The 26371-nt window shown below is 34.1% G+C and overlaps 3 protein-coding genes and 1 long non-coding RNA gene across 4 annotated transcripts; 1 reads left to right on the forward strand and 3 right to left on the reverse strand.

The window, feature by feature from the left end:
* Window positions 1-1133: 1133 nt before the first annotated feature.
* On the reverse strand, window positions 1134-4142 carry LOC120624724 (39S ribosomal protein L16, mitochondrial). Its single transcript, XM_039891409.1, has 5 exons — window positions 4000-4142; window positions 3850-3927; window positions 3492-3649; window positions 2748-2990; window positions 1134-1407 (listed from the first exon to the last, which is right to left on the reverse strand). Exons 1-5 carry the CDS (start codon window positions 4028-4030, stop codon window positions 1192-1194), a joined length of 726 nt encoding a protein of 241 aa, XP_039747343.1. The 5' UTR covers window positions 4031-4142; the 3' UTR covers window positions 1134-1191.
* Window positions 4143-5367: 1225 nt separating this feature from the next.
* LOC120624725 lies at window positions 5368-6423 on the forward strand. The gene is made up of 3 exons (XR_005658776.1): window positions 5368-5431; window positions 5524-5637; window positions 6407-6423. It is a non-coding gene; the product is annotated as an uncharacterized LOC120624725 (long non-coding RNA).
* Window positions 6424-7986: 1563 nt separating this feature from the next.
* LOC120624427 (glycolipid transfer protein) lies at window positions 7987-13078 on the reverse strand. The gene is made up of 7 exons (XM_039890960.1): window positions 13012-13078; window positions 12306-12415; window positions 12134-12199; window positions 11930-11985; window positions 11087-11199; window positions 10368-10518; window positions 7987-9389 (listed from the first exon to the last, which is right to left on the reverse strand). The coding sequence occupies exons 1-7, from the start codon at window positions 13053-13055 to the stop codon at window positions 9219-9221; spliced, it is 711 nt and encodes a 236-aa protein (XP_039746894.1). The 5' UTR covers window positions 13056-13078; the 3' UTR covers window positions 7987-9218.
* A 246-nt stretch (window positions 13079-13324) lies between these two features.
* LOC120624425 (putative zinc metalloproteinase C607.06c) lies at window positions 13325-15485 on the reverse strand. Its single transcript, XM_039890959.1, has 2 exons — window positions 15275-15485; window positions 13325-14995 (listed from the first exon to the last, which is right to left on the reverse strand). Exons 1-2 carry the CDS (start codon window positions 15275-15277, stop codon window positions 13340-13342), a joined length of 1659 nt encoding a protein of 552 aa, XP_039746893.1. The 5' UTR covers window positions 15278-15485; the 3' UTR covers window positions 13325-13339.
* Between the last annotated feature and the right edge of the window lie 10886 nt (window positions 15486-26371).

The following is a 26371-nucleotide window of genomic DNA, read 5'->3' on the forward strand; positions in this document are numbered from 1 at the left end:
TAAGCAGTTTTCACCAGACAAAGTAACATACCCACTTTTTGTTTTGATTAAGGGGAGAGTGTCCTAGTAATAATATCTACCCAAACTTTCTAAAGGTTTGGATTATTTAAGATTACTACCAAAACCCCCTCGAGGTTTGGCGGTCACACTCAAGCCCAACACGTAAAGGAGAGCTGCAGGATCTCCGAAGAATCTCTCCAGTGTGACATCATAAAGGCTCATCCAGGGGGAAACAGTCCCTCTATCTATTGCGCCTAACTGCATCCTATTTTTTATCTCGGTGAATATAAAATTCTTTGTATTGGCTATTACCGGCCAACCAACATGACTTTTCTGGCACTGTATCTTGGTAGTCAACTAAGGTAAATATTCTAGTTTCTAACGTAGATTCATATTCACTGAAATACAAAATAAGTCTGCAGCACGGCTAACATGGACAGGAGACAATTATCTCCCTATAAGGATCAAAATCTATCTTCTCCAACAGCCTCATCAACTCTCAAAACACTGGCGCACAAGTGGAAATAATATCACAATAATATGTAATAATAAAAGGGGATAAACTCCTCCTATTCCATGTTCCCATACTTTAGCAGGTGGATACGTTAATTATAAACCCTGTTAGGGCATATAATCGGGGGATATAACTTTTGTCCCCTGCCTGTGCTCTAGCCCTTCAGTTAGGCATAATACTATTGTATGTGAGGTATTTTAATATTATTGTATGTGTGGTATAGGTAAGGTAAAATAATAAAAAAGGTAAAAGTTCGAAAATAAAAATTAAGGTTATTTACATTATTTTCGTTTTTAATTTTTAACCTACCGCATGCGTGTTAGTTGGCAAACTAGACTTGAAAGGACGAAAAACAAAACTTTTTTAAATTAAAGCTTCTGCGCCACATATTGCTCTTAAATACTTTAGAAGATTATGTTTGTTTGCTTTTGTACAGAAGAGTTTAATAAGTTATTTCTTCAAACATGTATATTGCGTGGCGTCATTGAAAACATCGGCTGGCAAGTAAGTACCAATAACAAAATGTTAAAATTTTATGAAAGTGAATTTATCTTGAATTATTTCACAGATGAATGACAAGACTAGCCTTTAGGTTTAGTTTAAATATACAAGACATTTATAATATTTTATCTAATTTATTACTTATACTATTTCACAATAATATAGTAATTACCTATCTAAACATATTTGCCGTGCCATCTATGGTCATATCGTGAAAGGTATCTGTGACATCCAGCCATGTTGTTCTGCATTATATACTTCAAAGTATATTTGTTTTGGTTGTTTTCCTCCACCCATTTCTCGTCCGCTATCTTTTTATCCATAATTTCCTGTGAAACTGGCTCAGCTTTAAATGGCAATCTTTCTGCTATAATTCTTAGCATATCATGAACCTGCAAGGAAAGGTGTTATCTTTAAATTACATTCATCATACATAATGTAAAGGTAAGAAATTACTTGCAGCAATAAAGCTGTCCTTGCATACTCATTTATTTTCTGTATAGTATTAAGTTATTGCAGACAAACTTAATACATCTTGTTTTGACTTTGTTTTATCCAGTTAAAGAGCAACAACTATATCAAGGTCAACTTGATATAGTTGTTGCTATCAACTTGGTCTTTTTCATGGAGATAACTTAAGATATGTTCTAGTGTTCATGTGGCTCTAAGATGGGCTGTGCTTGCCTATAAGATATCTATTCACTCTTGTTTTCAAGATAACCAGGTTGTAAAAATCAAGACCACATACCGCAGACATGTGTTCCAAACCCTAGCCAAAGTATTTAAAAAGTAGATACTTAATGTACATATAAAGAAGCGCTGTGAGGAAGTTATTTGGAATCAACACTGTACTTAGTACTTAATAAAGGTGATGATACCTCACGAAAATTAGAAAGAAACTTGTAAGCAACATACAGTAAAAACCGTTTATGGCGACATCGTTTAGAACAACATACCGGTTAAATTGACCAAAATCAAAGGTCCTGGCTGAATATGATATGACCGCCTTATCGGAAAACATTGGTATTTACGACATTGTTTACTGCGACATACCGCATTAAGCGACCACATTTGGTTAATGTTTTCGGAAAATTATATCTATAGAACGACCGGTTCAGCTGTATTGTAAACAATTCGAATAGGTAACAGTATCCACATCTGGCACAGTATAATGGTCAATGGCTATTATCGTAAAAGTAAACAAAGTTAAGGGTCTTTTATAATTCTTAGAAACAAAGCACGTGCATGCCCTAGCCTCAAGGCCCGCTTCGTCATACCTCTTAAGTCTGTTTGCTACTTATCTTTACACAAGACGCACTAAAACATATTGATGAGTTAACTGTGAAAATTGTAACATGTCGCAAAAAAGAAAACAAATCAATATCAAAGAAAAATCGCGTATTACATACATGTATTGTCTTTCCTATTAACATCTGTTACCGGTTGTTACAACTATAGGTTTTTACGACTAAATATGAGTAGTCCCTTCGATGTCATTATAACAGATTTTGACTGTATTATTTTTTAAGGTGTTTTGTAAGGAAGCCAAGTACTAAACCTATATTATATATATATTGATGACATCACCTGTAATGTGTGGCTAACACTATGGACTTATCTCATCACAATTGACAACAGTCAATCACATCAGAGCAAGTATAAACTTCACTATGTAGACTCATAAATTAAATGGTAAGCGACAATAAGCATATCGATAAATAAAATAACACACCTCAGCATATTCACACTTTCCAGCAATTTCAAGTATAATTCTTCCAGATTTGATAGGTGTGACATAATGGTCAATTGCCCCTTTTCCTCCACCCATACGCTGACCCTGGCCTTTTTTAGTTACAGGCTGCCAGGGGGGATCCACTCTCCATATACCAAACATCCTTTTCATGTCTAACCTCCTTGCCACTTGGAGACGTGCCATTTCAAAATGTTCATGACGCAATCTACCACCACTTATAGCCTGTAATTAATTTAAACTAATAAATAATAATATAAATATACTATTTTAAATTACAAGTTTTTCTTGAGTTATTAGGAATCGTTTCGCTAATGGGTTTAACAACTTTCAGCCCCCAAACAAGCAATCTTCCAGCAGTGGACGTGAATCGGTTTAACTGATTATGATGATGACTATTATAAACAATATGATATGACATATGTTACACCAACTAATAACTTAGGCCGAAATAAAATATTTTTGTTAATATATAATAGTTATCAACTAATACACAGTGCATAAGGTAATTTTTTCAGCTAAGCAACAATTAGTATTGTAAGTTGGGTGACTAAGGCCCAATGTTTCAACCTTAAAAGGGCTTCTGCATTAACTGGGAGTAGATATATAGAATAAGGTCAGGATCATAGGTCATTAGAGGAACTTTGTGGGTCTAAGCTCTATATAGCTTACTCCTATGAAAGATGAAGACAGTTTACAGACAAACAGTTTCTTAGATTAACTTACCACTATACCATATTGCTTCAGCTGTAAGGTATTATGCAGTTGTTCTGGACCTCTCATGTAACGCAGACGCTTTTGCATCTTTGGTGGTTTCAAATTAGGAGGATAGAGAGGAACCTTGTCATATATTCTTAGTCTTGGACGTTCAGGAATTTCAATATCTATAAATAACATACATTAAAAGTATTGTTGCATTACTCCATAATAATGAATTTTTGATCTGGATATTTTAATATACATATATATTACACATTTTCACGCTTTTTTTTCACATAATTATTTTCGAAAGTATGTTTATAAATGTAAGTATGTATAGGTGTGCATTGTGTAACATATATGGAGAAAAAGAAAAAGGACTTACCGTCATAGTTTTTGGGTGGAGGAAAATATTTAATACCAGAATTCATTGAAAACTGGAATGTTTTAGGGCACAGTATTCCTAAAGAAAAGAGAAAATAAATTATACTTCGAACGATTTAATAATAGTTACACAGAAGGTATCAGTACAAACCTATGGAAAGTCTAAATGTCCTCGGAAACATATTGCAATAATATGTAAAATGCAAAATAAAGAATTATTTAAATCCTTTCAAACAAATTAAAATGTATCCCAAAAAAAAAGTAGGGTTATGTTATGAAATTATCAAAGTTAAACTGACATTACGTAGTACCACAGATACATTACTGTCGTTTGATAATCAGTGGTTCTGTGGTAAAAACCGATATTGACTATTATGATATTTATAGTATATTTTATTTTATTTATTAGGTTTACTTACAAACACTTACACTAATACAACCGTTTTTAAAATTTTAACTATTCTATTTAAGTGTAATGTTTTCTTAAAAGTAAACACAGCATATGAAAATATACAATAACACCATAACATGAAAACAAAAGGTATCGTGAATGAATAGGTAAAATAAAATATAGGTATCATACTCAGTATAATACTTATCATTAATTACTTATTGTATAATAGAGGTCAGCGAAAGAAATAAAAATATGTTGATTGTATCCTCAATGGTTATTAAGTTTCAGACTGATTATAATTTATACTTCAGAATATTAATAATCCAGTCCATTGATTTGCTTTGTTACTATAGATATTAGGTCAGTTATTAAGGTCAATTAATTTGGTTATTTACGCATATGTTTAGTAAAAAGGAATAAGAAAGATTTTGCACGCCCACGTTATCTACTAAAGCTGTGATTAGAATTTAGAATCGATTACGGAAGATTGCAACTCAGTAGTGGCGGGAACTAGAAGCGGGAAAAATAGTTTTCTAAAGTACATTGTCATGACAACCAAAACGATAAACAAAAAGTACTAAACAATATTTTGGTTGCACAAAAAATGCAATACCGTGTAATGTTGCGTTTTCAAAAGTGCTTAATTATTAACTTATATCTCTATATCGTTTGGATTTTTACTATTGGATTTTTCCTATACAATAAGGTAAAAATGAAATGTAAATAGGTACTCTTGTTTATCTCTACATGGTCATTTAAATATAGTAATAAAATCTTTTTTTTTAAATTGAAATTATGATATTACGAATACCTACTTACCTAGTTTATAAGTAGTATTTAATGTGAAGGTACGACATGCACTTCACAAATGCCTGATAAAAAGGAATGATTAAGTCCAGAGAAAGACGCGCTTGCGTAGGAATCACCCACCTCACCTTTAGGAACTACTCACCTTTTTCCTGAATAAGAGAAAAACCGATTAAAAAATTGTACTTCTCCTGTAAGCTTAGCAGTTTTATCCGAATTAGCGATTTTAAACCTTGGTCAGGCAGGTAGGTATTTTATAAAATACAGTGGGAAAGTACCTAAAAGCTTAATTGAATATGGAGTTTTTGTGATAGGTACCTACAATATCGCGCTAAATTTTGTTAGGTACCTAATAATTAAGTAGTTTTCTACCTTAAATAGTGTCAGTAACTTTAGGGCCTGAGCTCTTTTTATAAATAAAATCTGTACCTACCTACTGATATTAAACTAAGAATTTGGTATTTCTTTTTCTAGATTGGGAAGCTTGGCCACCTGTCAAAATATTTATCAATTACCGTGTTTACCCTGCTGACCGTTATAGAATCAGTTAGACTCTATCTAGGACATTATGGAAATTTATCCTGCAGAGTAAGTTTGTTTCAGATTTATTAGCTTACCCTTGATTTTATTTAAGCACCACGGGTAGGAATTGGATTTGTTTTTTTTAATTATTTTGTACAAGTATTCTAGTCTACTAATATAGTCCTATCTTATTTTTTTACTAATTTGGCACAGACGTTAGGGCAGTATAGTTAGTTTCTCTTCAAGTTAGGTATTTTAGATAAGGTAGAGTGCGGTTTAGCATCTACAGAATCTCGCGGTCCACTGCGGTTCAATCTTGAATTTTCTGTACCTATCAGATCCCATAATGTGGTATTTACGGACCTTTGACCTTATTAATTACTTGAGTAAGTCAGCAGGACCTAAGGGTCTAAAATTTAGACCCTAAATACCCTAAATAGTCTTAATAAAACATTTGCCTGCTCGCAATGGAGGAGTCGTTTTCGCGTATCAAACTCTGTACCGTCAAAGGAAAAAACTGGACCTAATATGATTTTTGTTTTATAAACGTTCTGTCCGTAGCTCGGACCTATGTCCGTTCTGTCATAGGTCCGAGCTATGTCATTGTAGGCAAATTTGAGCTTTAATGCACTCCGACTTTCTATAATCTACTCGTATATACTCGAAAACGACTCCTCGATTGCGAGCGAGCAAATCTTCTTCCCAGCTGTGTGCTTTATACGTGCAGCGATTCCTTGCGACTCGCTTAATGTTGTCTGACCATCTGAGTGGGGGGTGCACCACTGCATTTGAAATTGTATTTACTTACTGGAAAACCGTTGGATTTCTGTTACAGGTCCCCGAGTTGGCTGGATTCTTGATGTTAACGACATTAATGCAAATGCCTCTTGTTACCTTCTTTCTTTTTAATCCGTATTTGGAAAACACGCCCACGGAAATCATCCTACATGCAGGATTATGGATAATTACCATATTTGAAATTGTATTCTGCTTTATGGCTTTAAAACAAGCATCTTCTGTTGCAAAATCTATTTATTTATCACATTCAAGAAATTCTAGCACCAAATAATAAATCTAATAAATTCTATTGATAAAAATAATGACACTAGAATTAATTATTTAAAGTCTATTTGATGTCCCTGATATTTACTCTACCCATCTCCGCAGTGGCGTGAAAATTTACTACTATTAACAAGACGCACCGTTCGAGAAATTAAGAGCAGCAATGCTCAGCAAATCCGTGTTTAGCACAGTGAACGTAGCGTAGTGGAACACTACGCACTGCCCAGCAGGCTGCAGTGGCAGCAGAAGAAGTTTCCTACGATATGTAACTGTAACTTGTGTTGACACGTACGCACACGGTGTGTAAATTGCCCTTAACAATCTCCTGTGAGAGATCGCAAGTACACGTGAATTTGTCATACGGCCAGGCAGAGCTCGACAATTTGGGACCTAACAAAAAAGTCGTTGTAGGTAATGATGCATTTCGTGTAGCCAAGACTTCAATGCTATAGAAAATTTGAGCCAAATCCCTCTATATTTTTTATAGGTAATATACAACGTGAAACAGAATGACAAAATAATATTGAAGGCTTCATAAGTGTATTTCATAAGGAAACCCACCCTGTAAAAATATCAAATAATCAAAATTTTTCCACACAAACAAATTAAGACATGTTAAGTGTTTACTTTTGACAACCCTATTAAAGATAAAAGACAGACACGAGCATAGTACAGCTACGCGACGCGTACCTAATAAGTGTCAGGAGTCATATGATTTTTTTGCATGTAATCCTAGGGCTGTAGGTACCTGATTTCTTTCAGTAAAAACTGTGGCAGTACTCAAAAACGATTAGGTTTTCGGTTTAATAGATAAGTCTCAGACATTACATAATGTACCTCTAAAGCCTGCGAAGAATTATTTGGGTTTTCATTTACACATTGTAAATACAAAAAATCGCCATTTGCGAGTAGCACTCAAGATTCCCCTCCCATCGAAGAAAACTTCTGTGGTGCTAAGCTCAACTAACGTTTTAAATACACTTTCGTGAATTTTATTTCCTTTTAACCCGTTTTGTTTATTTGTGTTACATAAGAAACACCTTACCATTCGTGTGCAGTAGTGTGTCAAAAGTCTACAAGTAAAATTTATGTGACATAGAGAAGGTCAAAATGATCAGGGTTCTGTTATTGTGCATTGACTACAGACACATAACCAATAGAAACAATATTTTTGAAGATAATTTATTTATGTTAAAGCTTCCTCACATTGGTATAACTTACACTGATAATACAATGGTTCGTTTTCTCACAACTTATATTATTATTTTCTTTCTTGCCATTAAGTATTATTTTACTTAGTCAATTTCGAATTTTCTTAAAAAATATGATCATTGTGATTTTTAGTGATTACAAAAATATTAGATTTTAAATATTATAATAAATAATACTTTTTCAATTGGAACATAATTTACAAGCACTTTGGTATTCCTTTTAACTACTTATAATATCACAAAATGATTTGAATTAAATTTTACAATAAGATCGGATATTAGGAAAAGAAATTATATTGAGATTAAATAGGCTTATTGAAGAGAGCACCACTGAATCTATTGCCAATTCTCTTAAACTATATTATATTTAGTAATACATTTTATGTATATTTTTAATACACACAAATTATAAACTTAGTGTGGGTGAAATGGTGTTGCTTATATTAACAATACTACTATGACCACAGATTATGGTTTCTTTGCATTAGCTATTTCTATTCGGTCCATGTACCTAAGTCGTAGCAATTTAAAATTATTTTTACAAGTTGTCTGTACTTTGTTAATTAAACAGATATAATGTGTAATTTACTTAACATTTGTGCTCAGTTGGCTTAAATCCATCACTGCCACTGACTACGTTACAGTGTTGCTAGTCGCTCCATTGTGGCGCCAAACATTTATTTTTATAACTATTAATTAATAAAGTAGTTTATGAAAATCACATAAGGAAATAAAAATTAGAGTGTGTGTTACAATAAGGTGTGAGTTTGTTATGTGAATTTTGTTTTGCTTTGATTAATCTACACAGCATTTATTCTACTTCCACAACGCAATTCACAAAAACAAATTAAATAAAAATAAATAATGGCGTACAAATCACCAGTCTGTCACATATTTTAGCTATTTTGCTTTATGGCTCTAATTTCTACATCCTGCGATAATAGCTTTAGGGCATCTTCTGTGCACGCATAGGTGTGAGTGTATCCTTTCGAACGTTTGTTAGTAGTTCATAGTTCAAAATATTTACTGTGATATTATTCTTGAGATTGGTTGCAGGATGCAAATTTGCACTGCAAATATTCAGTTCATCGTGAATATAAAAGTGACAGCATAAAAAAATGGCCTTTATTTTGATTTTGAAAACAAACCTTCACTAGTTTTATAAGATGTACTTGAATAAAATATGCATCTATAAAGAACTCTGAATGCAAAATTATAAATTAAAAACATGAGTGGTAAAAAAAATTGTGCCAGTTATGTCAATATAGCTTAGTAAAAGTTACGTGAATAAACTTGAAAAACAAAATCACAGTTGAAATATTGAAACTAATTGAACATACAACACAAGAAAGATATTCTATTAACATAGCCGAATTACATGGAATCTTGTAACATATTATGCTCCTTAAAAAAATCATCGATTTTTCTCCTTACTGAATATAATGTTGTATTAAAACTTACTAGCCTTGCTTCAAAAGCTTCGTTATTTTCAACTTCAAATGATTCCATTATCTGGGGAAGTGTTGGTGACATTTTACAAATGAGCTGGAATGAAATCAAATATATATCAAAGTTATCATCAATGTCTAATAGGCTTCTTCTGCCACAAGAGGGCAAGCTTAAACGATTATTTTCATGTGTTATCATGATAACCGGGACTGGTGGCTTTACATTATTTCTGTAAACTTTAGTTTTACAGTGCTAACTTCTTAACTCTGGTACCCATTGATAATTTCCTAACATAAAAACTATACAAAATTCTAACCCAGCCCGGGAATCGAACCCAAGATCTCACCACTCGTAGTCCAACGAAACGAAACACTCTTACCAACAGACCGACAAGCCGGTTTAGTTGGATTTTTTTTAGGTCAATTACTACTCAACACTATCATAATAGGATATTATACAACGAGTTTGTTAGATTTGATTTTACAGTCGAGGCGGTATTAGGCGCGTGAGTTGGAAGCGAGCGCAAAAGAAAGCCGAGACTAATAATCAATGTACCATAGATGTTTTATACGACGATTTTCAACACACTTGCGACGCAAAAAATAGGCTTATTTTAAACATGTTTTAAAAATTACTAGTTATGAATTGTGAATAATTTGATAAAATTAAACATTCATTTATCATAATAATTGAGAAGTTAAAAATATTCGTTCCTTAATATAATAAAGAAATTCCTACTATTTTTAACCACATAAAACCTTTTTGTTGGTTAAAAATCTCTTAAATTGAATCTGAATTACCCCACTAAATTAAAAAATGGCCCATCTTCATGTAACTCGCAGTGAGTTATGAACTAAACTTTATCAGGGTCATCATAAATAAAGTCCAAGTATGATTTTAAATAAACACGCATGTGTAATATTTTAGATTATGAGCCTTATTAATATGTAATAAGGTCCATGTTACAAGAAAGTGTGATTAAAAGAATATTGAAATGGACCTACCTTATCACCATGATCGTTATGATTGAACAGATTAACATATTTAAACAAAACAGATAAATGTACAACTTACAGCAAATAGTTGTTGAGTGACCCAACTATGATATTTTTTAACTGAACCCTCATAGGCAATAGTAAATACTTTTTTCATATCTTCATCATAATTTTTTCCTTGTAGACATATGACAATTTCATGAAATACTAATTCAAAAAAAAGCAAAGCCCTGAAATATGAAAGTTTCTGTTTAACATTTGGGATAAAACTAATTATCTACTCTAAAATTATAAAATGAGGTTGTTAAAAGCTGATTTACTAGTTCCTTGGATAATAAATATAAGACAAATTTAGCTTAAAACCTTCCCCATTGCTTAAATGTGGCTTGGTATGATTTTACAATTATTTGTGCAGATTCTCTTGTACACTTTCTAAACTAAACTAATGGATAAGTAAGGTTATGAAATTGTCCACCAATCCATCATTGGCCTGGTGGACTACATTAACCCCTTCTCACTGTAGGAGGAGACCCGTATCTTGTAGTGTGTCGGTTATGTGTTGATTTGAGGATGATGATGAAGGTTATAGAAATATAAAAATAACATAGGAATGACAGTAAAAAATAAAAGATTAACTCAACTATAGTGGGCAATTATTGAATCTATTGGAGAAATCAAAAGGTTGATAATTACTTGCAAATGCCATAACTACTGAACTGTTGTATTGACTGCAATTCTTTAATAATACACCAGCCCATTTGAAATGCAAGTCTCTCATTTTAGAAAAATTATACTCGCCTATTCAGCCATAAAACACCTTCTGCAGCTGTATGTTTCCCATTGGAATGTTCCTCTAACATTAAGTCCAGTAAGCAGGAGTCCTTGTCATAGTTGTAGTGCAATTTAATTTTCTAAAATAAATTAAAATTAAATATTTTAAAAATTAATGTAAAGTATTTTCTTAAATTTTTTATTTGTACGTTTCTAATAACGGCATAGCTGAGAGAATGGATCTGTTTTATTGTACTCTGACTGAACTCACAAAGGTTGCTCTGTGGTGCATTTGTTACATTGATAAAGTTTAGCATGTAGGTAGGTTAGTAAAATATAGTTATAATGTGTGTTGATAGGTGCATCAGTGTCTACACTAGTGAGTAAGGAAAATTCCTGTAATACTAGTCGTATGTTGAAAAATAAATAAATAAAATAAAATAAAACAATACATTTTAAAAATGGCCCTTATAACATTGCATATGTGTGGGAAATGGGCCAATTATATAGTTTCTGAGATTAAATAAATATTATTGAATAAAAGATGTTACTAATGTATGGCCGCATTAGAGCAGCACAGAAATCTCTTGCTGTATGAGTAAAGGTCTAACAATATCCATCACGCCATGATGATGATTTGAGATTGATACAACAACCACATCTTGGCCTAGGTTTATATATAAGTGCTTCATAGGCGTCGGTGATAGGCCTACTTAATGAATTTTTTTTTGATTTATTATATTATTGGACTGTTGCGTGTCTTGTTGTCTATATCTAATAGATAACTACATTGATTAATTAATATTATTACTGTTTTGCTAGCATCAGTGACCATGTACAGTATTTTTATAATAACATGCACTTACTTACATCAATGTTCCCTTGCATATCATATTTTACTGGTGCAAATACTTTGCCAAGACGACCTGAAAATAAAAATAAAAGTTAGTGGCTGCAACCAGTTAGAGCAAAAAAATAAAGTAAAGTAAATAAAGTAGTAAATAAAATAAAATGCATTTTATTATTATTATTCAAGAAAGTACGTAAAAACATCTAACTTTAATTTATACATACCAACTAATTTAATTAAGTCAGACGATGCTTCCAAAAAACAACAAATATTTATTTTTCCATCTGTAACTGAAGGAAAAGATTTTATATCTTCAAAAGTAAAGCGGTTTTGATTTTCCTCATAAGCACTTGCCATTTTACGTAGCTACATAGGGTACTAAATTAAACTGCTCACATTTGAAGCAGTAAAAAAGTAAGTTTACGAGATAAGCACATAGCCGATATCGACGTTTATCGCCAGAGATTACATTCTTATCGACTTCCAATTTCACGTAGAATAGTATCCTGAAAAATATTGTAAAAATAAAAACATTATTATAGCAATTTGCAAACAATTTGTCATTGTTATTATAATCATGATGTCAAAATGACATTTAGCCAAAGACAATTTCCTCAGTTATATGACTCGATGGGTTAAGGTTAGATTCTTGGTTTAAAATATGGTGTGTATCCTCATTCCTAACATGTTGATAGTCAAAGAGTTGTGACCATTTTTTATATTATTATAACAGATACCAGACAGGTAGTACAATACTTTACTTAAAAAAAAAATTTAGGATCTTCGTTCCAAACAAAGGTAGGCCATATTTTATATGCATTTCTTATTATTATTATATAAATGATGTAGTTACCTTTAACTGAACCTATTGAAAAATGGGTATAGCGGTTTTAATACTTGGATACATAATTTTTGGCGTTTCGATTAACAGAAGGAACAGTGAGATGAGAGTGTATAACGTTTGTTTAAAAAAAGTTATTATAAAAAGCTGGTTAGTTGGACGAGATGCCATTGTCTCGTCTTAAAACTAGTTGTAAAGTCATCTTTGACTGAAGTTAGTATCTAACAGGAATTCTCGGTTCTTATTTTTTTAAAGTATTACCTTAATAATAAGAGTACGGGTGATTCCTCTGATAGCACATACATCTAGGGCCAAAACTTGGAAACTGCTCGAATTGAAAATTAGAACATACAGCAACCACACGATGGAGTCAGTCTAGAAGGCGATTCACAAATACACCAAACAATTAATAATAGTCTTCTTTTATAATTACACATATTTGATACTATCCTTACAGTTTTTTTTGTACCTTTTTTAGGACATAATGTCAAAAATAATCTGATAATTTAAGTAGGTAAATAGATGTAGGAACGCCTGGTGTAACACTGAATGTTCGCTACTTTTTTGTTTTTAAATCACTTTATTGGTCTTAATATGAAAATGTTTGCTTTAAAACATTTCCAAGATCATCTTCAACTACTATCGTTAATACTTTGGTTTTAGGCGAAAACGTAAACGGTACTAAAAATCGTTTTTCTGGTAAAACATTTGTAAATTCATATGAATCCAAAACCATACCATTAGATTCATCTCGTACTTCGACTATTCTTATTCCTGCTGTGGATATTATCATCATTTTGTTTTTATCAAATTTTAAATATCTTGTTATTGCTTGCCTTTCCCTACCATACTCATTATTAAACCATCTATGGTATGATAAAAGAACAGCACAATTTCTCGTCCAGTAAATTGAATCGTTGCCATTATTTTTGTTTAAGTTTCTCTTGGAATCCGAAAGTCTATTTGTTATAGTTGAGTAAACACTAGAAGGCCTTGTTATCGGAGTAACATTTGCACTTCGTCTTACAATATCAGACTTTGTCATTGAAGCAAAATTCCCTAATGTAGTTTTACTTCGGGGTCCTAACACTCTTAACGGTTCTGCGACATTCATGGTGACGCTTATATTACGCTGAAGAGACACCGTAGAATGTTGCACGGGTTTGCCATTATAGTTGTTCATGTTATCTTTAACCAAAGTTGATCTTTTATCACCAACTAGAAATACGCGTTCAATATTATCGAAACCCCTTCCCATTATTCCATCTTTTGTATGACCAAGATCAAATGTATGACCGAGTTCATGAAAAACAGAGCCAAGTGTTGTAGCAAAACATCCTCCTAATGTACCTCTGTATCCACTGTCATCCATAAAACGCCGCGAATTCACTGGAGAACTGTCTAGTAATTTCGGAATAATTTCTTTTACAGATGCTGGCCAAGTATACAAACAAGCAGTCCCAAACAATGCTAAACCTCCACCTCCTAATGCTGCGTATCCTTCAGTGAATGAAACTGCTTCTTCATGTGTCATGGGTTTATCCACATCAGTTCCTTTAAACCTTGTACAAGAAATAAATCCTAAATATTTTCTTTCGTTGCTTCCTAACTCTGAGAGCATAATTTCTCTTCCAAAATATGTCCATAACTCCCCTTGTCTCATTTTTCTTGCTTTATTTACGTTGAGATTGCTTTTAAATACAATGCATTCGGGTTTCTTTTGATTAACTTCATGTTCAAGCTGAAAAGTTTTTCTTCCAAATCCACTTTCAAATAGTTTTTCAGCTGTGACGCTTTGAATTAGCTTAGCGCCTATTGATATACGAGAACAAGCACTTTCAATAGAGTTATCGGCATCTGGAGGACACTGAAAACATCCATCATGTCCTTGACATATAATATACAGAGGAGTTACCCTGAAATTGGTTCTTCTAGGTTCATAATGTAAAATGATTGTCTTTCGTTGTTGGTCTAAGTAATGTAAATCAATAACATTTTCTCCTCGCTTGAGCTCGATTATTGTTTTGAATTCTCTGTTGTAGACGTCCCATTGAGATTCATTTTCATTTCCGTTGTGGTAAGTTATACATCTTATTTTTTCATTATTATTACATGCACCAGATGTTATTAATCCTCTTATAAGAACCAAGGAGTAATTCAATGTCTCCCCATTTTGAAAGTTCGTAATAAATATACTGGAATTTTGTTCATTTTGATTCTCTTCATTCGTTCGGTTATCCATTACCTGAAATTTTCATTTACTGTGTTAAATATCAGTTTAGCTCGAACTATGTCGGTTGACCTTGTTGTTATTTGGTATCAGAGTAGGCTTCACAATGTTATGATATTCCTCTCATCATTTAATTAGGTTAGTAAGCATATATACTTTGTGTAATCCAAGGTCGTTACAGGGAGTGCAAGGCTGTTACGCTTATCGGCAGTTAACGTTTTCTAGTCATTTTATACTGTAGTTCAATGTATGCATTTAGAGGCGTCATAAATGAATAGTTTCGCACTGACTCACCATGATGCGGTTACCGTGGAGCGCGCAGAACCGGCGCGGCGCGAGGACTGTGGGTGCGGGTGGCGCGGCGAGGCGGGCGGTTACTCACGCCGAGCAGCGTCGTTTCTCCTCACTTCCCTCTAGGCTGAATGATCGGCTGGGTGCAGTGCGCATGCCCGCCGATGCAGACCGACGCGCTTCGTAACGATTGCGCCGTCCGCCGGAGGTATAGACTCGCTGTCTCCGGCGCCAAGAGGGAAATTTGAACGGTGATGCAGCAAATACAAACGTGACTGCGACATCGTCATCCGTTTAATAGCTATTTCTTTGTTTGTTTTGCGACCGGTCTTTCTGCTATGATGCTATTACTATCGATCGAACAAGAAATGGAAGTAGCATTAACTTTTAAACTTATTTGTAGTAGGTCGCAATATGTTTCTTACTTTTTACCCGGAAATGTTATCATAACATAAATAGTATGAATATATATACTAAGATAATATATTTGTACCCAACAGTACCTTATTAAAAATGTACTCAATATATTTTGTAAACCGACTATATTAAAAAAGGTTCTTGTTTTTAAACAAACAGCTGCATTTATTATGATGTTTCCCGCGTTATTACGGGCCTATATATTATAATATAATATATTAATAAGTAGGTATACAGTCCGTAAGGACTTGGGCTAGTGGTTGTGATCTGCGTTTAAAACAATTAATATATCACTTGCTTCAACGGTGAAGGAAATATCGTGACAAAGCCCGCATTCCTAAGAATAATGCATAATATTTTCAAAGGGGTGTGGAGACCACCAATCCGCACAGGGCCAGCGTGGTGGACTACGGCCTAATCCCTTCACATTGTGGGAGGATACCCGTGCCCCATTGTGGGCCTGTAATGGGTGGTTATCTGTTAGGTAGCCAAGATTTTTTAAAAATATAACTGCGTGATTAAATTTGCTAACAATAAAATTGAAGTGTATTTTTTTCAGCTCTGTAATGTTAACAGATCGTTTTATTTATGAAATATTTATTATTTATTGCATTGCAAGCCAACTAAATAATTTCGAGCAAAGTTTGTCCGTAGGAGATTGCTCTTAGCAAAAGGCGGTATTTGCGTTAACCTGGGCCCTGATTTTAGAGTCTTAACTACCTGCTGTGGCTTCGTTTGCGTATGTTTCAAAGGGGTGTGGAGACCACCAATCCGCACAGGGCCAGCGTGGTGGACTACGGCCTAATCCCTTCACATTGTGGGAGGATACCCGTGCCCCATTGTGGGCCTGTAATGGGTGGTTATCTGTTAGGTAGCCAAGATTTTTTAAAAATATAACTGCGTGATTAAATTTGCTAACAATAAAATTGAAGTGTATTTTTTTCAGCTCTGTAATGTTAACAGATCGTTTTATTTATGAAATATTTATTATTTATTGCATTGCAAGCCAACTAAATAATTTCGAGCAAAGTTTGTCCGTAGGAGATTGCTCTTAGCAAAAGGCGGTATTTGCGTTAACCTGGGCCCTGATTTTAGAGTCTTAACTACCTGCTGTGGCTTCGTTTGCGTATGTTTCGGTTTTAAATAATCTAGCGGGAACTGATTACTTATTACCGATTATTTATTCCCGGGCTTGAAAGTATCCGTCTGCTTCTATGATATCTTTAAGCATAATCAAGCTATTTTTAAGTAAAATAAAGTCTACACTACAAGTTAGCTCTTGCCTACAATCTCACCTAGTGGGTGAAAAAAGTAGCCTATGGTAAACTAGGCGCCCACGGAATTTGTTAAAAACCGTAATAAACGCGGTAAAGCTCGCGGGCAACAGCTAGTGTAATAAAGGCGAAGCAAATCACATCTACTTGTGAACAAAATTAAACTGATTATTTATTGACGTAGGTAGATAAATAAAATCATAGGTGTACATATTCTTTCGCTTCATGTTAACTCGCGCCGTAGCGGTCACTAACAGCGAACGAAAACTGGAAGTGCAGAGCGCAGCGGGCGGTTTAACTGTGGGCGGCCCGGGTTTGATCCCCATTTCGGGGAACGTTGGAATTTATAATTTCCGATTTTTTTTTTGGTACAGTGTGGTGAGAGGCTTCGGTCGTGACTACCACCACCCTACCGTGACTTCAAGCGATTCAGCATTCTGACACGATAAAGCGAACAGATTCGGAGTGCTTGAATATGCCATACAAATCGGCCCGCTATCATTTTAGACTGCTTCATCACTAGAGATGTGAGATAGCTAGACTGTCAGGGGCTAACTTGTAGTGGTAAAAACGTAATTTATTTTTTGTTCGCTGTTCCGATACCTTCCACCTTCCATTTCCCTCCCACGACAAATCACATAGCTGCGAAAAGTCAGTAATGCGTGCCGCGGATTGAACTCGGTCCCCCTAAAGCAAATCCGAAGCCTTACCCACTGGGCTATCCCCGCTGTCCGTGAATTTGCAAAAAAATTACATAAAGAAATGATGATGACTTTTTTTGACTTTACTGACTTAAATTCCCCAAGGGTTGTCTGGAAGATATTGCTTTAAATATATAACCACCTTTGCATACCAATCCATATATAATATTATAAATGTGAAAGTGTGTTTGTTCGTACTTCTTTAACTTGATTTTTGGTGTAGGGTTAATTGAAAGGACGGAGAGTAAGACCGGCTATGTTTTATCCTGAAAAAATATCGAAATTCTAAGGGTCGTTCGCATGATTCGTATTTTTACACCAAATATCTCGTCCTTTGAAACGGCTTATTCACCGCGGGTAGCTCCGCGGGGCGCAGCTAGTATTTATATAAATTTATTAAGTTGTCATTTGTGTTGTTAAGTAAGACAACCAATTTTATATTTTTTTTATTGAATTCTTACATTACCTTTTGTATTTTCTTAGTTCAATATTTAATAAATGAATTAAATCTGTGCTGAATTAAAAATAAATATATATATATATATATTGCTTACATTGTGTCATCCTTGTGATTAATTTAAATAAAAAAAATTCTAAATTGCTATACTAAGTATTTATAGTAATTTAAGTTAAGATATTAATACACTAAATGATAGACTGTGCCTACCGTAGTTCCGTACGTACCTGCATTCTTGTGAAGAAATGTATTTATTATTATATTTTTTTTTGTGTGCAATAAAGTCTATCTATCTGTGATGAGTCGGGCAAAGGAGATTTACGGGGCTGTCCGCAGGAGCCGGTCGTTGTCCCAATGAACGCACTTTCGCTTTTATGGGCGAACGAACCCGGTCCATTACTACCTCGATCACGGTTACACCATCACGCAGCTGCTTGGTTTTGGCTGCGTTTGTCGCTACGGTATGCATACAAATCACTGTTTTATTTAGGGCTGTGGTGTTTAGATTTCTCCGCGCTATATGTAGCGAGCTTAGTGTACTGAGGTACTTTTATCGTAACCATTTGTGAATATACTTACAATAACTAGTGCTCTCCTAGTGGTCCGATTTATATAAAAATTATAAATTAAAAAAAAAAAAAAAGCCATTTATTCTACTAACAATAAAAAATACATATTACATTCATTCACATAATTAAAGTACATAACATACTTAAATTTATACTTATTTTAACAAATTACATATTTTATTTCATTACATTTATTTAATAGCTAGTCTTAAATTCTTATTTGTTGTTACTTGTGGTAGAAGTCTTCTCTCTGGCGTAGGCCTCCCCCAGCTCTCTCCATTCCCTTCTTTCCTTAGCGTTTCTCATCCACAAAAGTCCACTTACTCGAGTAAAAATGTCCGCCCAGGGTTTCCTTGGTTATATAAAAACGCTTTATAATTTTTTTTTATTGGTAGGACCCATGTGTCTTTGGTTGCTGTTTGTGTAGGTTATTGCTACACAAACAGTAACCAAAGACGATATGGCCACTAAATTGTACCATGTTTCTCTATGTGTAACTACTTTTTGGTGTACAATAAAAGAGTATTTATTCATTCATTCATGCTCGTAATGATGAGATAACTCAGTATGATTTGATTGCTACGGAACAAAAAAAAACAGTAAAATAATAAAGCACAAAATAAAGAAAAATTAGAAAATGGTAATGAAATATATCTACCTATTTACCTTGTTTTTATATCTATACATATTAGGCAAAAGATAATATTGTCTCGTACTTTATTATTGAGCTTGATTATGGAGTGTGGTTCTTTGGTTGGGTTAAAATTGTTTAGCATTGGGTTTTTCTGTTAGGATCGTAGTAGGTACCTAATAGCTTGAGGAAAGGAAATTCGCGTAGGCCCCGCCATGCATTGAAGAGCATGTTAAACCGTCGGTCTCTTAATAACTCTGTCATAAACACTAGCAAGCGATAGCTATAGTTAAAGACCGCAGACCCGCATAGGAATAGCATCAAAGCTTGTTCAATGGTTGCAGATTTTTTATCCACTACAAGTTAGCCATTGACTGACATCGCATTTAAGTACTGATGCAGTCGTAAGATGGTATCGGGCTGACATGTTAGTGTTATGGCAGTTATATTAAACACATATTCCTAATCGGTTTCTACGCGACATCGTACCGGAACGCTAAATCGCTTTGCGGCTCTAATTCGTCGGTAGGGTGGTGACGAGCCACGGCTTAAGCGTCGCTTTAGACCAGACCCGAGAAAGTACAGAAATTAAAAATTCTCAAATTGGCCTTCTGGTGATCTAACCAGGGTACCTCCACTTAAAAATCACCGCACAGCGCTCACCACTGTTCCAGGAAGGTTATCAAAATTTAAAATAATTCTCTAAAATACTTACTTTTATATTAGATATCTTATATTAATCGTATACATTACTTAAAAAATACACTGAAAGAGTAACGAAAAAAAAAACAATGAGCTAGACTTTGTAATAAGACTGAGTGTACAATTTACAATTTACAACAGTGAAACCATATAGCAGCGTGATACCCTATTTTTAGGGTTCCGTACCCGATGGATGCCAACGGGACTCTATTACTAAGCGTCCGCTGCGTGGAGAGCAAAATGTGATTTCTATTGCGCAATAACTAACTATCTAACACTACAAAAAAAAGAATTCGCTCTAAAATTCGTACGTCTGGTATACAGGTCGCAAGTGTCTTTTATGCATGTTTATTACGTCTCGAATACAGGAAGCAAGTGACTTATGTGCAAGTTTAGTACGTCTCGTATACTTGTCGCAAGGGTATTTTAAGCAAGTTTAGTACGTCGCGTGTACGTCTTGTATACAGGTCGCAAGTATCTTTTATGCAAGATTAGTACGTCTCGTGTATGGGCAGCTAGTGTCGTTTATGCAAGTTCAGTATGTCTCGTATACAGATCGCAAGTGTCTTTTATCCATAATAAGGTTTAATATATCTGCTATAACCCTAACAGGTTAGCCACATCTACATCATCGGTTAACTTTCCACGTCTGCATCATCAATTATCTACGAGAGGTTGAGATGTGTATCAGGAGTATTAGGATAAATGTAAAGTTTGTTATTTTTAACGAAATTTAAAAATGATTTAATATTTTTATGTGATTAAAATAGAAAACCAAATGTATAATGACCTCTATCTCATTCTGTCCTATACATATAATTCAGTTTCAATGGTAACTTTCTTCAAAGGTAGTTCTATCAAATTCTCTCCAATTCATTAATGGGTTTAGTTAGTTTAAATTAGTTTCAATCTTTATCGTGACGCATTTTCGTTTTATCGAGTTGCAAATCACAACGATTGTTGCTTCATAGGGCACCTTTAAGTATACGGAACCCTCGTTCTTATTAAACTTGCACTTAGCCGGTTTTATTCCAAATCCATGAGGGTGCTAAACGTGAGTCGTGGAGTGTTGTACGTAGCGATTTATATACATCGTTACTTACTTACTACTCCCCCCCCCCCCCCCCCGATATAAATAATAGTCAAGTCTTGCAAGTCTTGCTCTGTTTATGATCCGACAATTATTACTATAAAAATCCCAGTTCATCGCCCTCATGCATTCGAACATAGAGCTCCCCTCTTCAAGAGGATGCCTTAGCTCGTCCCTCCCTCCTCACGATCCAGATGATAAAGTCACTACACACAACGCCACTATACAACCTCAAATTAAGATGCAGAATATTTCAAAATGAGGTATAAACAACATAATTATACTATTATTAAATATAATATAATGTTTGTCTCAGGAAAAAAAGAGATATTTTTTTCTTTCCGAAATGGTTATCCGTAGAAATGTCAAAGTTATTCGTAACGAAAATTTGCAGAAAGGTTTTCTTGGATATTTATTAAAATTTTCTAAAATAAAAATACCTTTTTACTTAATCTATCTTATTGATTATTATATTTAATTGCATATAAAAATGGAAATGTTAAAGTGCACAGAGCGGCCACGTAGCATTGCTAATTTTATCACGTAGATAAAAGTACTTCAAAGCCCCTCATGTAATTTAACAAGTTTTACCGACTCAGATATTTTTTTTAGTTACGTATATCTGGCAGATTATCTGGCAGTTTAGACGATACTTTGGGACCCAGATTTAGAATTATAGATTTTAGGGAGATGTATGGTACGAAATTGCTTGAGAGGGAGTTCTTCGAATTTGGACTTTGCGTAACAAATATGTATGTTTGTAAATACCTACCGTGAAAATTTTATGAAATTAATGTTTCGTGCGTTCATCTACAGGTTGCAATACCAGTGCCTAAATACGTCAATTATCTTTTTAGTAGGTTGGTGCTTAGAAGTTTATAAAAAGTCTCCAGTTCATCACGATAATCGGCCGATCATGTGGCAGAAATTTTTATTACAAATTATAAAACTCGTTATAGCGAAACGCACGTGACGTAAACTTTGTCAAAGTTTATTTTACGCAAGGATCAAATAATAAAATCGTAGGCCTCCTAACCACAAATTACGTAAAGCAAATTTTGCGTGCACTTTTAAAATATTTAATACTATTAGATACCCGCGAGATCGCTCGAGATAAATTTCTGTTTTTCCTTTTATCGCTGTTAGAACAGTCCGAATCTTCTTTCGTTCTAACCTAAAAAGTTCCTTCATAATTGATTAGGTCAATCCCTCCACGAAAGTTTCGAGAAAAAATTGAAATCGAATTATTCTTTTATTTATTCCTCTACAAGAAAGCCCTTAGCGACGATTGTATTCTATTATATCATACTAGTTTTTTTTTAAAAGAGATACGAAAGTTTTTAATAATTGTTTTATAATTATAACCTAAAATAAACTATTTAAAACTAAATAAAATCTAAAACGTCCTCGAAATGATGATTGTTATATTACCATGTGATAAGGATGATACATTCCAAGATGAAAATATCCCTAATGGAAATATTATAAACTATATAAATACTATATACTAAATAAATATTCCTACTTAAAATAGACCTTTAACCACATGTTAACTGTATGTTTGGCTATGCTTGGGATCGTTCAAGTTATTTCGAAATCCCAGACAGACACTTTGATTTAATTTATTTGTATAGATTTCTTAATTCACTGTGAATTTTAAAAATCGGTGATTTTAATTTATGAGAACTGTTGAGACATTATGAAATAGTCATCACAGGTCGTTAACGTTTATGTAAATTCAGATGTGAGTGCGTAGGTGATGTGTAACTGCCGAACTTTTTTAATATCAGCTTTTATTTATCTTCCCCTTGAGTAAACTAAAACTCGAGACTAAGATTTCTTACTGTATTGTGGGAGTACTTTCTACACCAGAAATCCACTCCGTGAGGAGGTAAAATAATTTTAGAAGATTATATGAATGTTGACATTAACTGCAGTTAGATTAATTAATTAGGTGTATTTAAAATCAAATACCCCATTGATTACCCCAAAAACCCCATAAATATCTCGAAGATGTACTTTGGTACTTTGGTAGGTTGCCTGGTAGAGATCGCTTTGAGGCGATAAGGCCGCCCATTGTACCTTTTTTTAAATTAAAATGCGTTTTTTTTTGTTCTAATGCTTTGTATTTGGTGTACAATAATGTGTTTTTTGATTTGATTTGAAGATGTTAAATAGGAAAGGAAGTTTATGAGGGACCGAAATCCTTAATCTTCTAGAAGTCTGTAAAGCTAATAGTTCGCGTATTCAGTTTTATTGATCGATGCAGTTCGTTTAGAATACGACTTGCAGTCGAACGGAAATTCCCATAATTAATGTATTATTTAAACCGACTCTACCTACCTACGTGCAGGAAATCGATCTTGGCAGTTTGTATTTACCTATCAGGTATTGGTATCAACGAACAGATAAGAAAATACTTTATGTTACATAGTAGCTAATATTTAGGTATTATACACACTATACGTAGCTTGCTTTTAAAATAAACTTTTGATGTATTAAGATTTATGTTTGACTAGTACAGTTCGCAGCTTTGATGCCTTTGCTTTTAGCGTGTAGTGTTTACCTACTTCCCAATAAATTTTACTAGTGCGAAAGTTTGTGTTACTCAAAGGACGAACCACCAATTTCACGCAGGGTTTTTGATTTAAAACTTATCTTGTGCCCAACAGATAAACACTTACGTTGTACGACTTTACGTTGGGTATAAAATGACCTGACCTGGTGACCCTGGTGTATATTAATCTATTTCGGAATAAAAAAAGATTTAGATCACTGTCTTATAGCAAATACGCTTTCATTATAATATTTATTTTTATAATCTGTTTTCTGTGAAGTAAGTTTAGAAAATACCTACGTCCAGCAGCATTGAATTAAGAATATACAGAATGCTTATTCAGCCATTGTTGTATGCAGTGCACTGTGTCCAAAAACAGTGAAAACACCCCGCGCACGTCTCACTTTACACCCGTGGAGAAAGCCAGGAAGCTCACAAACTTTTTCCCATTTTCCCATTTTATGGTGAACTTTTAGAACATTAGAGGTATAATTATTATTGTCAACTGCTAAATGGTGTGAAGTGACTACCGTTTGTTCGAGAAACCATTCTAAAGTAGATTGGTTTTAGAAATATTAGTAGTGTACATCGTTTCTGTATTTTTTAATACTGTGTCTAGCAGTGGACTGGTAAGATGAAAGTAATAATTCAGCTCTTTTACAACTTTCTTTGTTGTCTAAATAAGTGTTTTTATACACACTGCCTTATATACGAAGCCTTTTGGCTTTTTTTTTGTTGCAAAGAAAACGACGGCGTCACTCTCAAGCATAGACCAGCGAATAAACACTTAGGAGTCGCGATTTGGTCACTCCTGGATTTTCGCTAAACTACCCAGTATACTAGAATGAAATAAGTTTCGTACTCTTTGAGATAATAATTTCTTAATGGCTGACTTATGCCTCAATAAAATATATAATCTTCTTCGAAATATTAGGAAAGATACCTCCAACTTTTTTTAAATATCAAGGACATTTCCCTATGTTAATGTAACCTGCGCGTTATTAATTTTGTGACGTCAAACCAAATACCTCTTTCACACTTTAGATCAGCAAGACGTCATACACTCAATACTGTGTATTGCAATTTTAATGTCAAACCGAACAAATTAAGAACAATGTTTACAATTTCGTTACCTAAATCAAACAAAGCTTTCCCAAATAATAACGATTCATCAACTAAAAGTTGAAAACAAGGATTTGACGAAACAAGCAAGACAGTCATTATAAACAATATAAACAGGTGTATGTTACTGATATGTAAGTTGTTGCAAGTTGTTGTTTTTACATGTTAGTGTATGCAAAAATCGCCTTCGTTTAGGGTGTCTTCAGCAGCGAACCTTTTTAACTTGGCGCCTTTTTATAGGGCTTGGGTGTAGTAGTCACTTGCGCATCCAGTATTTCGAAACGCTGGGCTTTGTTAATAATAATGAAGATCTGCGTTGTTTCATCACAGTGCGCTCGTTGAATAATAACGTCCGGTTGAATGAACCATTGCATCGTGTCCTTGTTTTCTGTGATTTTCCATGGCGAAGTGCTGCGGCACGTGAGGCTACGCGGGCAGTTCATAGCACTTCACATATATGGCATATGATAATGCAAAGTAGTTGGTATTGTAAGTAGTTAATATAAGATCGCCCGCCTGAGTACTTAACAACTACCAATTCAGGTATATGATCGCTTTATGAAACAACTAGATGTGCGCTGCGGCGTCGCCCGCGTAAATTTCGGGACGCAGCGTACGGCTACATAGTCTACACCTGTAGTCATACATGAGATTTTAGACAAACATTTTTTTTATCTTTCGTAAAAAATATATATATTTTGGTTTTATAAAAAGTATCCTATGTTACTTCTGATAACTTCAAGAATACGTGTACAAAGTTTCATGATGATCGGTTAAGTAGTTTCGCGCGAAAGCGTAACAAACACACTACATTCACAATTATAATATAAGGAATATAAAGTCAGGCTCAAAGAAAATATCCTTGCATGCAATTTTTATAAAGCAGGCAATGATTAACTTAGCTAAAGTCAACGACTTATAATGAACATTTACATTAACTGATCATACTTACTTATTCATAATCGTTATCGGCCCAGTAACGGCCCACTTCAGGGTACGCGTGTCCTCTCCAAGAGAGCGTTATGACTGTAGTCCACCACGCTGGGCAAGGCTGGTTGGTATGATGAAGATGTTTTTTCAAGATGTTTCCTTTCAACGTTTAAACAAGTGACATTTTATTTGCTGAAATAAAATTAAAAACGCACATAACTCCGAAAAATTAGAGGCGCGTGCCGGGTATCTAACTCGGTAGTCCTGAAAGGGAAGCCGAAGCCTTAACCACTAGACTATCACCGCTATTACGTCACGCATTTACTTACTGGGTGCCGATTATTGTTCTTTGTAAATCCAACTTCTGAGGATGAAACCGACACTTAAATATTGCGCTTAAAGATCTGTGTGATGTTTTGCTTAAAAAAAATGACAATTAGACCACACGGCTTGTCTGGTTAGTGGAGATTTCAGCAAATGAAGCTTTAAGGTTGATACAATTTGTATAAGGTCTTTGACATATCCTATTAAATAAGTGCAGTTAGACTTAGGTAGGTACACTGTTTCCATTAGGGCTATCCGATTTTAAACTCATACGTCTTTGAATTTTACAGTTTGGAATGCTTATATCTACTTAACCATATGTATTT

This window comes from Pararge aegeria, chromosome 6 (assembly GCF_905163445.1).
Source record: "Pararge aegeria chromosome 6, ilParAegt1.1, whole genome shotgun sequence".
Taxonomy (NCBI): Eukaryota; Metazoa; Arthropoda; class Insecta; order Lepidoptera; family Nymphalidae; genus Pararge; species Pararge aegeria.